General features: G+C 31.7%; 2 protein-coding genes across 2 annotated transcripts; one reads left to right on the top strand and one right to left on the bottom strand.

Annotated features, from left to right (window-relative positions):
* The first annotated feature begins 2,315 nt into the window (after positions 1 to 2,315).
* On the top strand, positions 2,316 to 4,976 carry LOC144848158 (uncharacterized). The gene is made up of 3 exons (XM_078704852.1): positions 2,316 to 2,474; positions 3,837 to 3,929; positions 4,488 to 4,976. Exons 1-3 carry the CDS (start codon positions 2,419 to 2,421, stop codon positions 4,717 to 4,719), a joined length of 381 nt encoding a protein of 126 aa, XP_078560978.1. The 5' UTR covers positions 2,316 to 2,418; the 3' UTR covers positions 4,720 to 4,976.
* Positions 4,977 to 5,437: 461 nt separating this feature from the next.
* Positions 5,438 to 13,789, bottom strand: LOC144848265 (uncharacterized). Its single transcript, XM_078704978.1, has 6 exons — positions 13,692 to 13,789; positions 13,032 to 13,112; positions 11,937 to 11,975; positions 11,495 to 11,602; positions 11,067 to 11,120; positions 5,438 to 9,001 (listed from the first exon to the last, which is right to left on the bottom strand). The coding sequence occupies exons 3-6, from the start codon at positions 11,971 to 11,973 to the stop codon at positions 6,234 to 6,236; spliced, it is 2,967 nt and encodes a 988-aa protein (XP_078561104.1). The 5' UTR covers positions 11,974 to 11,975; positions 13,032 to 13,112; positions 13,692 to 13,789; the 3' UTR covers positions 5,438 to 6,233.
* Positions 13,790 to 14,127: the final 338 nt, after the last annotated feature.

Below are 14,127 nucleotides of genomic sequence, written 5' to 3'. Positions count from 1 at the left end.
AAATGTCTATTGAATTGAATTGAAAGAATTAATTTATTTTGTTGCAAACAGTTTCGGCAATTTTTACCCCTTATTTAAATATGAAAATACATTTTTAAATTGATTTTTTCCTATACAATGTAATATATGGTGCTAAATGTATCCATACAAAAAAGTTCATCATATTAAAAATTCATCCTAGGGGTACACTGCGCGTCAAAAAGTCACTCGGGACACAAAATACAAAAAATCATTACTTTTTCGTTTTGAACTTTGACCTTGTGGGCAATTATTCCCAAAGTTGAAACTCATCATATAAGTTCATCAATGTATGATTCAGCTATGTTCCAAATACCAGTTTGGTGTCTTTATTCCTTCATGTCCAAATATGACAATGAAATGAAGGCGTTTTGTGTATATTTGTAGCAATTTCAATGTAAAACATGCTATCGTCAATTTTCGGAAGAGCATAATTTCAGTATTTTATCTCCTAGTTGCTTTCAATATATTCAATTTTAGACAATTTTTGGCCCTGAATCCATTTCTGCAACATTCAAAGTAACAAAATGAATAGTTTAAAAGATATACGTGGTCAAAAATGGCTCAAGTGCATAAATAGTGTGCACATATTGCTACAATCGCGATATTTAAATGGACATAAGTTTTATACTGAAACCCCTAGAACATCACAACTTGTTATCCTAAAATAAATTGTGTATCAATATTCAGCTTATTAGCTTTGTTTTAAAGATATATTGTCCCCCAAAAACATGAAAAATGAAGATTAATTAAATCAGACTTTGAATATGTTATTTTGTAGCTTTAACAAAGTTAATCACTTCCATAGAAAAAAAACGAAAAAAAAAAAAAATGTTTTCACTTGTAAAATGACAAAATAAATGGTTAAATTCAACCAAAATCCATTGGCTGGCAGCCAATTTGACCATTTTTTTGCTTTAAAATACATTTTTTTTCAGGTAAATACATTTTTTTTCGACCTAATTTTTGGTCAAAGTGGATAACTATTATGTTACATTAAAATGGAATATTCAACAAAACATTTTTTAAGAATTAGTTTTTCAGGGGGACAATACAGCTTTAAGGGGAATCCCCGGATTGTATCAAGGTAAACAAAATCACATGCTGAAGAACAACAGGCGCACAGGAAGGTTTACTCATCTCATCTCCTACCACCACATAACATTATATTAAAATGATTATATTTAAACAATGTTAACATTTAATTAGTATAATTATAAACAATCATATTTTTACAATAACGGTAATTTGGAAAAGCACATCCTCCTCACCTGTAATAGAGTAAATGAAATATATAATTAGCATAATAATAAATACTCATCGTCTAAAAAAATAAATAATCTACAGTAGACATACAGTATAAAAGCAATCACGAAATGTATAATAATCACGAAAATGTATTTAGTGCGCCAAATACAAAATGGCGTGAAGCAATAAAACCCAATCGAAATAAAAAAACACGACAGATATGATAAAAAAATGCATAGCTAGACTGACGCGCGCCATAAAAAATTCCAAAAGTTGGTTTAATTGCCACCAAAATAAAACGTTTGTTTGTTAGGCCCAATCATCTGGACCCGATCGTCTACTGGTCCCGATCGTCTTAAAACCTTGTTGGGCCCGATCGTCTCACGCTTTGGGCCCGATAATCTTACAATGGGCCCGATTGTCTGTTCCCCAAAAATTTACACTCCAACGATTACAAGTCTACGTACAGAAGCCTAAAACAACACGGTGTTTAGTATGGTGTTAGTGTACCGGATCGGCGACCGTCAACAATGGCCAATCTCGTTATCTATAAATCTCCTCTAAACCTAAAACCCGCTTACCATAAGCAACAACAAATTACCATCAGTTTTATCTACAAATAATATAATTAATACTGTATTTTGTTCCCACAATTTGTCAGCACTTAGTAGGCGTCGACCATCATATCCTCTCTTCTCTATATAGAGGGCTCACTACCGGGGTGTGTAGAAAGCGACGACCTCGAATTGGACGACCCCAACGACCCGGGCGACCTCGAATTGGACGACCTCGAATTGGACGACCCATAACACGAAACCGACGACCCCTACAGCCTAGCCTAGGCCTAAGTGTGGTATAACATCCCGAAGCCGAACATAGCCAAAGATCTTTAAACCATACCTTATATAATAATCGCAAGCAAGCAATTGATTGAAAAAATACAGAAATATTGCCATTTGATACTGAATGTGTCGACACGAACAAACGAACAGATATGGAACGCCAACGCCGCCGCTGAAAAAGGGGCCGTTTTGACCTGGTTTGCCATGTTTATGATATTTCGTGTGCTAATCGAGTCGAATGCAGTTTTAATGATGCACTCTTGGCGTTCCATATCTGTTCGTTTGTTCGTATCGACACATTCAGTATCAAATGGCGATATTTCTGTATTTTTTCAATCAATTGTTTGCTTGCGAGTATTATATAAGGTATGGTTTAAAGATCTTTGGCTATGTTCGGCTTCGGGATGTTATACCACACTTGGGCCTAGGCTAGGCTAGGCTATAAGGGTCGTCGGTTTCGTGTTATGGGTCGTCCAATTCTAGGTCGTCCAATTCGAGGTCGCCCGGGTCGTTGGAGTCGTCCAATTCGAGGTCGTCGCTTTCTACACACCCCTCACTACCGCGTGTGACAGACCCATCCATCACAATAAACACAAACGCTGTGAAACGCACTCGAAAAAAAGCCGTAAAGTGGTTATTGTACCATCCAATGGTATGACGAAGTCATTAATTAAAAAGCCTAAAAGGGTGCTGCAGTATTTTGTTTCTTTTGTAGAGAAAGGAAAGAAATAATATAAATTTTTTTTAAAGGTGAGATCTTAATTGCTTAAGAGATTTACATTGACTGATATTTTTTAATATTAATAAAATTAATAATTTCCTGGTTTTATATAGCGCCTAATGTTGTGAAACCTCTAAGCGCTGAACATAAAATTACCTCAGTCATTTTTTGGGATCAAACACGTGGGAAACAGCTAGTAATCAGCGCAAAGTTGTGTCTTGATCTAACCGGGTATACCCATTTATACACCTGGGTGGAGAGAGGCAAATATTCGAACCTCAATCTCACGATCAGTAGTCCAACGTCCAACACACTTCGCCACACGCCCTCACAGAATAGACGACTTATTTATAATTCAAATCTGTAGTTTTTTCGGGATAGTAGGCATATATACACATTTAAAAAAAAAAGAACTATCGCGGGCTACCTCTGCTGCTTCTTTCCCAAAAATAGTCTACCTTTTTTTTCTTCTTGAATGCGCTGCTTGCACATCATTTATTGTCAAATATATAACAATATTTCGCTGTGTAAAGGTGCTTTAGTACTAGTACTTCTTCATTTCTGAATCCCCCCTTTTTTTTTGCGCCGACCATATAATTATGCGCATGTCAATTTTAGGGTAACCAATTTATAATATATAGCCATTGTACGCCGGGCTAGCACTAAATCGAGCCCTGTTGTACCATCCAATAATTCCAATGATATGTATATTGATAATAAAAGTACTTCATTTATAAATAAGTCATGTGGATAAAATTTGTGAACATAATTAACGCAAACTGTATGGATATCATAAATTATAACATACGTAAATTCAGCGGGTGGCGCCAGCGACGTAATAGAAAGTAACATGGTGCTGCAGTATTTTGATAAAAGACAACGTATTTATAAGTCAAATCTGTAGTTTTTTCGGGTTAGTAGGCCTATACAAATTCTTTAATTAAAAATTGTCGCGGCCTACTTCCAGGGTTTATATTTCTATTGGTAATATATAAATTTCTCTATAGGGGTGTGTATCCTACCGTCAACAGTCTAATGCAAGAGGAACACAAAGATACTGAAGACGCTATTGACAGAATGGTAACAGATTTAGAAAAGCTGTAGGTTGTTTAAAAGTTTACGACACATAATTAGTAATGTTATAAGAAATTCTTTAAGCATGATTTCCACCAGAACACAATCACAAGCAACAGATAAAAATGTTAAGTTGATCAAGGACCAACCCAAGTCTATCAAATCTAAATCTTTTTATTTCTTTTTTTTGTAGTTGAGCTTTAACATTTTTAATATACATTTCATGCATTAAGAGTGCATTTCCTATAGCAACCTTTATATTTTAAAACAATATATTTTGGTCCATATTAATAACAATAATAATAATAATAACAAGAATACGTAATTATTCATAGGCCTATTATTAACATGAAATTAAAAAAGGAAAAAAGAAACTGTTTTTCTATTAATGCCGTTCTTGGGCAACATAATTATTTTGTTTACAATGGCCGATTTTAAAATCAACATTTCTATTGATGGGAGTTTTTATATATATATAATTACAGTATTCTAATAGCAGTAAGAGTAAAGAAATTATTCAAATTTGTCAGCTTCTACACATAATTATTACACAATGTTTATCAATTATTTTGGTTTATTTTCAGAATTGACAGACGTGGGAAATTCAGTCGTAGGCGAATGCATAATGAGGCAATGACATTGATTACATTAACGAAAGAAACAAGAAATTCAACGAGAAAGCTGAAAGATTTTATGGAAAATACACTGCTGAGATTAAACAGAATCTGGAGAGAGGAACAGCAGTATAATAAATTGCATATAAACTGCACTTCTCTTTGTGTGTGGGGCAGGGTTAGAGGTGTTAGTAGTGGATGAAGGAAAGAAAAACTAATCTTTAACTTTAATAATAATATTTTAGACTGACAAGACGTCCATTTTGAACAAACTTACTGATAACAAGATTAATTCACTGTCAGCCAAACCTTGTATAGTGATTACATCCAGTAAGAATTTTCCGCTTACTTGAGGTATACCTATAACTTTGTTAATACATTAGTTATCAGCTGTTATTTTCTCCTATTGTTATTTTTTAGTATGGTTGTATATTATAAATAAATATAAAAAATAATGTTAATGAATAAAGCTATTGTTTTATTTTTCTAGTCTCAGTGTGATCGAGCTTTTTGGAAAGTCTAATTCAAAAGTGATATTTTTAGATGGGTAAATTGAGTTAGGTAATGTGATTGAAGTTTTCTTGTAACTGTCATTTTGTCCGTCATCAAATAAAAATAATTATTAGGACAAGTCAAATTTGTTTTCTGTGAATTTCTATTTCTTTGTCCATATATCTTCAGTCTATTTTTTTCAGGCAGTCTGTTTGCATTTCTGGTTTTTATATCAGGGTTGGTGAACATAGTCCAAAATATGCAAGTATTTGTTTTTACGTCAACTTATGAAGGCTCAAAACTAAACGAAAATATGCGAGTCTCTGCAAAATGAGGTCAACATGAGGGCGCAAGTGATTTTCCAAAATAAACTGGCTGAAATGACTTGCACACAACATATAACACTTTTGTGGTTTGTTCGTGTGAAGTCTTTATTTCACTACGTCCATTTGCTTTGGTTGTTCAGTAATCTGTATTACATTGCCAAAATATCCATTACGTCAATATTTATCATTTATTCAGATAATAATTTATACAGGTAAAAAATACTAGGTAAAGATGCTTGGTGAATTTAAATGTTTAGTAAAAGTACACTAACATTACATTTTGTACGAATTTCATGATAGCAACAACATATTTATCTTTCTGGTAGTTATACTCCGTTGGAGACACTACTGACAGATGACTTGGCTATTTTATAAAATGCTATGCTTACAAATTTAAAAAAAATTAAGCTCCAGATATTCACACATTATGTATAGATTGAAAGTACTGTATAAACAATTTGATATTAGAACTATGAATAACTACATTCAAATTAAATTTACATATATGGATGATGTGTAGTTTCAGTAAACACTACTATATCTTTCTTGCAGGACTAATGTACATTGACAATATTTCTATAACTTAATTTTCAGTAACTCATCATTAAGTAATACCGACTTGGTATATTTCAATAGTTCAAACAGCTCAGTAGACGTTATAAATCAAAATATTGGCACCATATTATTACCCAATGCCAATGAGATGTTATGAATTATTATGAAAATTACATTTTTATTTTGTTTTGTATGAATCGCCCTCAACTTTTAATTACCAATGTTACAGTCACCAATCAAAAGTGATTAATTAGGCGATTCATTGTTATGAACATAAGATAGGAACGCACCAGTGACATTCCGATGCAAATCTATTACAGCTGAAAGGCATTTTTTGGGATTTTTATTCAGTTGAATTTAATTCAACTTTTCTCTTTGAACACTCACTTTCTATAGCATTCATTACATCATCTGATAAATTGCAATTTTCTGTTTTAAAGGATTGTAGATTAGGAGATACAGTCAACAAATGATACAGTAAACTACAATCAATGTCACTAAAATCATTACCACTGATATCGAGTCCGCTTAGGCCTACACTCAACTTATCTGGTCTAGCTAAACATTCTGTAATCATAGTATTCATTACAGCACCTGATAAATTGCAATTATTCATGGAAAGGCTACCACTACCATCATCATGCCCTTCAGATATCACAGTAAATAAAAAGAGCAGTGAACTACCGTCAATGTCACTAAAATCATTATCACTGATATCAAGTGTGTTTAAACACAACGTAACTTGTCTACGTAAACACTCTGTATTCATAGTATTCACTACATCACCTGATAAATTGCAATTATTCATGGAAAGGCGACCATCATATATTTCAGATACCATAGTAAATAAAAAGCACAGTGAACTACTGTCAATGTAACTCAAATCATTACCACTGATATCGAGTGTGTTTAAACACAACTTAACTTGTCTACGTAAACACTCTGTATTCATAGAATTCATAACAGCACCTGATAAATTGCAATTTTTCATGATAAGGTAACCATCATACTCTTGAGATACCATAGTAAATAAAAAGTACAGTGAACTACTGTCAATGTCACTCAAATCATTACCACTGACATCGAGTATGTTTAAACACAACTTAACTTGTCTACGTAACAACTCTGTAATCATAGAATTCATTACAGCACCTGATAAATTGCATTTTTTCATGATAAGGTAACCATCCTTAGCAACGATAGTAAATAAAAAGTACAGTGAACTACTGTCAATGTTACTCAAATCATTACCACTTATATTGAGTTCGATTAAAATCAACTTAACTTGTCTACGTAAACACTCTGTACACATAGAATTCACTGCATCACCTGATAAATTGCAATTCTTCATGTACACAAAATGTACTGCTCCAATAAATAAAACATGTGACAACACAATCCCTCTCCTATTAGATAAAATTGTATTAAGAAATGTGGCCCACTGAAAGTTATTCAAAATATCAATATACATTAGATTCCATTTCCTTAAAATATGTATAAAATGTCCATTAATGTGTTTAAAGGTGTAAGAAGTTTTATATTGAATAAACTTTGTTAATGAAATAGATACATCTTCTACGAGTTGTTGTATTTCTAAACTTGTTTCGGTTATGTGATTAGTTATTGTTTTGTTCACAGCATCATCATAATGGTCTTCAACAAATTTTAAGCAAGTAGCCAAAGATCGATACGATGATAAATGATTTGTAATTAAATATTTTAAGAATTTACCAGCATCAGCACCAAGAAACCCAATTGCAAACTCTCTTGTCATTGCAAAACCTTTACTTTCAAATATTAACCTCCATTCACTTTCATCCAATGGCGTAAGTAATAACTTTAAAACATCACCATCTTTCATTATACCTTCACTTTCAGCAACTTTGGATAAATAAAATCCTACCAATGACTCAACTATCAACTTGTGTGGGGGCATGTAAATCTCATCATGGTTAGTTTTTGAAATGGGTGCATCTTCATAAACAAACCCAACTTCATAAACAAACCCAAGTTTTAAGGCCATATCAACAATGTCAGTCATCGTCTTATTTTTGTAATCATCTTCAAAAATATTGCTGTATTCACCTTTGAAATGATTTTTGTCTATGAAAAGTTGATTTTTTTTCAAGTTTTTATACATGTATTTCCCTAACAAAATCATAGGATATGCATACATCTCTTTAGCGTCCTCAAGTTTAGAAATACGTTTGTGTTGGTTTTGTTTTACCATGAACTGATTCAAAATACTTCGAAAAAGTTCTTTAAAAAGATCCGATTTACTACTAGGAAAAGTTTGTTTGTCTTGCCACATGCTACAAATTGTGAGAAGTAACAATGGATTTCGACACATTGAATAAAGTTCTGCGTGTTTTTTTTTGCCATCTCTAGAAAAAAGCTCTTTTGCAAGGGATTTTCCCAAGTCAGGTTTTTCAAAATAGTTAAAATACTTTTTTAAATACTTTTCTATGCTCTCTTTACCAAATCCTCTTACTCTCACATGTACGTCACACGCATTTTTGAATTCATCTGTGTTTTCTGTACGTGATGTAAGTATCACTAAACTCTTACTTAATTCGTTCTTTTCAAAAAGATGAATCACACTTTTATTCTCCTCAAACCTTAATTCATCCAATCCATCAATCATTACCACAATCTGACCATCATGTTGCACTATGAAGGATCTGAGTTGTTGAATTGAAAGTTGTGTAGCATCCTTAAAATCCTTCATATTGGGTTGCTTTACAATAAGATCTACAATACTATCATCTTTTTCTAAATCTCTTGCATTCAACAGAAATACAATTTTACCGTCAAATACATTCTCTGTAGCTGTTCTGTATGCTATGTACCTTAACAAGGTTGATTTACCTATACCCCCCTCACCATCTATTAGCACTTTACAAGCAGGTTTTGATTGGATGTTAGCTAATATTTCATCCAATTTTGTTGACTTACTCTCTTGCTTCCTGTTATTTTCTTTGAGTAGATCCAACTCTGTAAATAGTTCAGTAAGATCAAATTGGTATCGGTTATTTAATATTGCTGGTGTAAATCTACTGGTCTTACGGCAGAAAGTCTCTTGTTTATCATGCAGGTATCTTTCTATCTTTTCTGTAAAACAAAAACAAAAAATAATAAAGATATAAAAACACAATTCAAAGAGTGTGAATTGTGTGTAAACAAAACTTTACAAAAGTATGTATTTTGCCCTGGATCAGAAAAGTGCATTTTAACAATTTTTTAGATTTTTGATTTTTTTTTTGCTTAAGGGCATCTTCTGAATGTACTCTATCATGTACATTGATCATATAGGCAAAAAAATGTCCAAAATATAAAATAAATTGTATTCATAAATGCCAAAAACATTTGCAAAAGCGTATTATATCTGCCAAGCATAGAAAAGATACCGTAGTCATCAACCAATCATTTAAGCGAATTACACATTAATTAGGACAATTAGCTGATCAAGGCATTGTTTACTAAGCTTGGCTTGGTGGCAGAATCAAGTAATAAATTCAAAGAAGTGTATCTCATCAATTAGGATATATATGTTTTGTTCAAGTAATATCATTAATCCAATATAATATAAGAGATACTGTTATGATTGATAAGTTTTATATTTTAATATTTATTGTATTAGGCCTAAATGACTGTCTCTACCAATGGGTATAAGGAAATGTTTATTTAAGGTGACAAACGGTTGCATACCAGGGAGTTGTCAATAAGGGTTAGGGTTCAATAATTGATGTTTTTTTTTATTGAGAGGCATAATTCATTTATTTGTAATTCATTTAGTTGAAAATATAAACAAAACATTTCAATATATTTAAAACTAGTAGTATGAAATTAGCTTAAATTTCTTTTATACCGTATTGTCTCCTGTAAAATGTAATAGTGTATTATAACTTGAAAAAGGTTGTAGGTACAAAATCATAATAAAAGTTATTTAATATATTTTCTATTATAATAACCTAGACATGTCTAGATGTCTAGGTTATACCATCAAGAAAAGAAAGCTAGAATTTTTTGGTCATCTCATAAGGAAGGAAAGTCTTCAAATGGAACTACTTAATGGTAAAATAGACGGAAAACGAGGCAGAGGTAGGCCACGTTTTACGTGGACAACCAACATAAAGGAATGGACCAAAATGAGCTATCAGAAAGTGTGTGAGAAAGGCGCAGCTGAGGAAAGAATTGAAATTCATGACAGCCGATCTGCTTCGAGTGTATTGTTACAATACGGTATGTAGCACATTAAAAAGTAAATATATATCATTACAAAAAATTGCTCTGAAGTTTGGTGGTTTAATATAAAGGTCAGTGATTCAAATCCACTCTCCAAGCCTTTTGGTGATGAGTTTGCTGTGAACTTTTTAGTCTGAATAATGGTCCTAATTTTATTTCACTTATTTTTTTAAAAGAAATGTAATGTTGTTGAACTCTACCTAAAAATAAAATTCAATCCTTTTTTTAATGTTTAAAGAAAAAATAATAGGAATGGGAAAAAAATAGGCCTATTGTACCAATACAGTAGGCCTATTATAGTCAAAATCCACCACAAATGTTTAGGCCTTATTATGAACATAGCAGATCAACAATGGTGTGCTTTTCACAAAAGTATTTTCTTTTTATGCTGATGCAAGTTGTTTTTCTGTTTTTAATAGCGAAAACAAATGAATCTTAGTATCTTGTGTTACCAGTTTTACATATTTGATCACTGTTGGAATATTTTCAATGTCAATTATATGCTTGGCAGGAGGTGATTATGAGAGGCAGATCTCGGTCTTTACTTCGGGAGCTTTATGGTAGACAAAGGAAACCATACCTTCAAACAATCAAAATAATTTAATTGTGCACTTTTCCATATTATTAGAACAGTATTTGATTTAACATTCATACTGATAATAGGATGAAACGAAAATAAATTACCAGCAGTACGGTACTTAGAATAGTACTGTAAGTATTATAGAGTCCTATGCGTATTTTGAATTCATTTTTAATCTTATAACGATTATAAAAAGGCATGCTCGTACGTCCTCTTTTTAGGTTTTGATAATCACTTTTGGTCATGCATCACTACAGTCAACCAAATTCTTTGCAAACACAGAACACCTAAAGCCTGTTAGAAAAATGGATAACATTGTAGCTCCAAAATAGTAAAATAACCTTCCCTTACCATAGTTTTGCAACAATGGGTCTGTTTCATTATTAGTTTGTTCTTCTGAAGTACCTATACATGAGACAAAAATATTTTGCTGTAAAAAAATGTTTAATTTACTTATTTTGTTCTATGTCTTGCTTTTTTAATTCGCAATTTAGGCAATTGTACCTGAAAAATTATTATGATTATTATAACTAGTAATTTTCTTTTTTTCAAAACGATCAATTTTAGCTTTTGTCTAATTATTATTAAAGATATTAGTATTTTAGTACTTCTGTGCCTTCAAAATAAGAAATTTACACATGTCACTTGAATTCGTCTTGTAATCTGTCAAAAAAAAGATTTATTACACAACACAGTGTTCTCACAGGTCTCTACTACCAACATTTTACACTGTATTTTTATTACAATAATAATAGTATATGTGTCAAATTGTTGTTTACCAAAGCAGTCCTGAACATTTCTTCTAAAGCTTTCCCAACACCTATCCGTGTAAACAAATTTTATAAATGCCACTACAATCCACACTACTGCAATCACAGCACCTATAACTGCAACGACAAAAAAGGTCAAATTAGTAAGCCTGTCCTCTCTAGGCCTATCCTGGAACAGTATAAGTTAATGTTTAGTTTTGAATTGGCAATATTTTAGGAAAATGGTTACTACGAATTATGGCCTAAACATTCCATGTCGGAATACCTGATATTAAAAATAAAAAGACATTTTTCGAGTTCTATGGCAGTGGAAAAAAATTACGTTCTGAGAAACAACTGTGTATTCCACCAGACAAATCTATTTTTTTTCTCACAGATTTCTACATCTTCATTCTTTACAATTAATTCAGCATTATTGCTGAGTTTGTTTAAAAACAGTAAAGCTACATACCACCAGCTACTATTGCTATATCTTTTTTGTTAACCATATCTAAACAAAAATGTAAAACATAAAATTCAGTATAATAGTAAAAATCAGTTTCAAACTTTGACAACTAAATGTAAATAAAGTAAAATAGATATAATATTACCAAAACGGGTGTTCTTTTCATTTTTCAAGAATACATGCAATGAGGGCTTTAGTACGAGGTACTAAATTACAATTCACTAGAGAGAGTTAATTCATCTAGGGATGGATATGAATTAGTCAATTAATGAATTATATGGAATCCGTTCTGGACAATACACACCACTGTAGAGATCCAAACGGCACATTATTTTGCCATGAAATTACTTCATTTTGGCCATTGCCAAAGATTTTAAGTTGACGTGACCCTTTGTTCTTCTGACGAAGCCATTGCCCTTTTCAAAAGCGCAGTTGGTTGACATTGACTCAGGTATTTAGATGTTTACGTTCATTGCGGCTAATATGAAATGAATGTGGAATATACTGTAGGCATCACAGGAAATGGAATGCATTACGTGACAGGTTTTTAGTGCTATATATTTAGCACGTTAAAAAAGAAAAATTACTAGTTAAATTATTAATAGTAGGTAAAGTACTGAAAATGAAAAAAAAAATAAAAGTAAAACATTTTTAAAATGAAAATAAATCTTCAGAATCTATTATGGAAGACAACATGTTATGACGTCATAATTTGGTCACATGGATTTTATAAACAGATTTTCTGGTTTTTTTTAACGTACGTTTAATGCGGATTTTAAAAAATTGAATGTCAGTAAAATTATTTGGTTATAACAAAGATCACCTATAATTCGTCAAAGTGACGAATTAAATTGTAGTTAATTGTTAATTGTAGTCATTCAGTGTTATTCACTTTAGAGAGAATTATTTTAATTTTAACTGTAAGCAATTTTCCTCTCAAAGTGTAATTAGAAAATTTGGATACATGATAACTTCAATAAAAAGCATTATTTACAAGTACAACCATTGTAATCTGAGAAAAATTAGTTGGACATCTCAGAACTTATGTTATACTAATAAGGATATTCCAAGAATGAAAATAAAACAAACAGTTTAACTTACTCTCGGTTGCTACTTTCTCTGTTCAACAATTGACAATAGTCACTGATGTATCATTATAATCAATCGTTAATGCTTAATGATCTATAATATATTGAAAAAAAATGTATACCGTAACTATAATTATACGAAAAATCATTAACCCAATTTATTATTATCAAATTATATCACTATAAGAATAAACATACAGCCGTGTATCGTTATGAGAAATTTCTAATGACTAGTCTTTTTTTGTAAAATTGTAATTGCAAACAGACGTTTCAGTTGAAGTTTCTATATAGGACTATACAATTATACAGACAATAATTAATTTGTTTTGACCTTTCTTCTTGATAATGATTTAACTCACCACGAAACTGTAGTTGGTGCTGACTACTATAGTACTTGAAATGTCCTTAACTACTGTATGATTGAATAATCTTCTTTTTTCGACACGACCACTCACTGATTTAAAGGATTTCTTAGAGTAAAAATTAGCAGAAATGCTGTTGATATAAAAATCCTATTTTCAAATCTGTTTTCAAAAAAACGGTCGTCTGACGTTATGAAGCAGAAAGGGCGCAGTTGCTTATTACCATGTCAATCCCAATTTTGAAACCTCTCTTACAGTTTTTTTTTTCAAATTACGTAAAATAGAGAAATACTTACTAATGTAACTCGTACCCTGGTAACCTATGTATAGTATTAGTACAGCATATACATTCAATTCTTGATTAGTTGAAGGTTTGTGTCCCCTTTTCGAACCACACCTTACTGAAAGAAACGAACCACTGATCAGTTTGTTATTTAATCAGGTACGTGGCACTGTTGTATTTGTTATGCTTATAATAATATGTTATTCATATTCCAATCATGTTTCACAGATGAATGCACACTTTCTTCAAAATGCACAAAGAGAAATACTGGTTTTTACTGGTTTGAACAACATAACATATAGTATTCGATTTTTCGCAAATTACAAACCACTGAATTACGTTAGGAATGAGATTTCAATTCATGAAACAAAAGGTGCACGCATAAAAACACTGTGATAATATTATACTTAAACAAATGTTGAATTGAAATAATGGATAAAAAAGAAGGAGAGAAAACTACATGC

This window comes from Antedon bifida, chromosome 7 (genome assembly GCF_963402885.1).
Source record: "Antedon bifida chromosome 7, ecAntBifi1.1, whole genome shotgun sequence".
Lineage (NCBI taxonomy): Eukaryota > Metazoa > Echinodermata > Crinoidea > Comatulida > Antedonidae > Antedon > Antedon bifida.
This window is presented reverse-complemented; position numbering and strand designations above follow the sequence as displayed.

Coding starts and splice junctions, on each gene's coding strand:
- LOC144848158 (XM_078704852.1), top strand. CDS start 2,419: ATGGCGATATTTCTGTATTTTTTCAATCAATTGTTTGCTTGCGAGTAT. Junction 2,475..3,836: donor GCTTGCGAGTATTATATAAG/GTATGGTTTAAA, acceptor ATTTCTCTATAG/GGGTGTGTATCCTACCGTCA. Junction 3,930..4,487: donor GTAACAGATTTAGAAAAGCT/GTAGGTTGTTTA, acceptor GTTTATTTTCAG/AATTGACAGACGTGGGAAAT.
- LOC144848265 (XM_078704978.1), bottom strand. CDS start 11,973: ATGGTTAACAAAAAAGATATAGCAATAGTAGCTGGTG. Junction 11,121..11,494: donor AAATGTTCAGGACTGCTTTG/GTAAACAACAAT, acceptor TCTCATGTATAG/GTACTTCAGAAGAACAAACT. Junction 9,002..11,066: donor CCCATTGTTGCAAAACTATG/GTAAGGGAAGGT, acceptor TTTGTTTTACAG/AAAAGATAGAAAGATACCTG.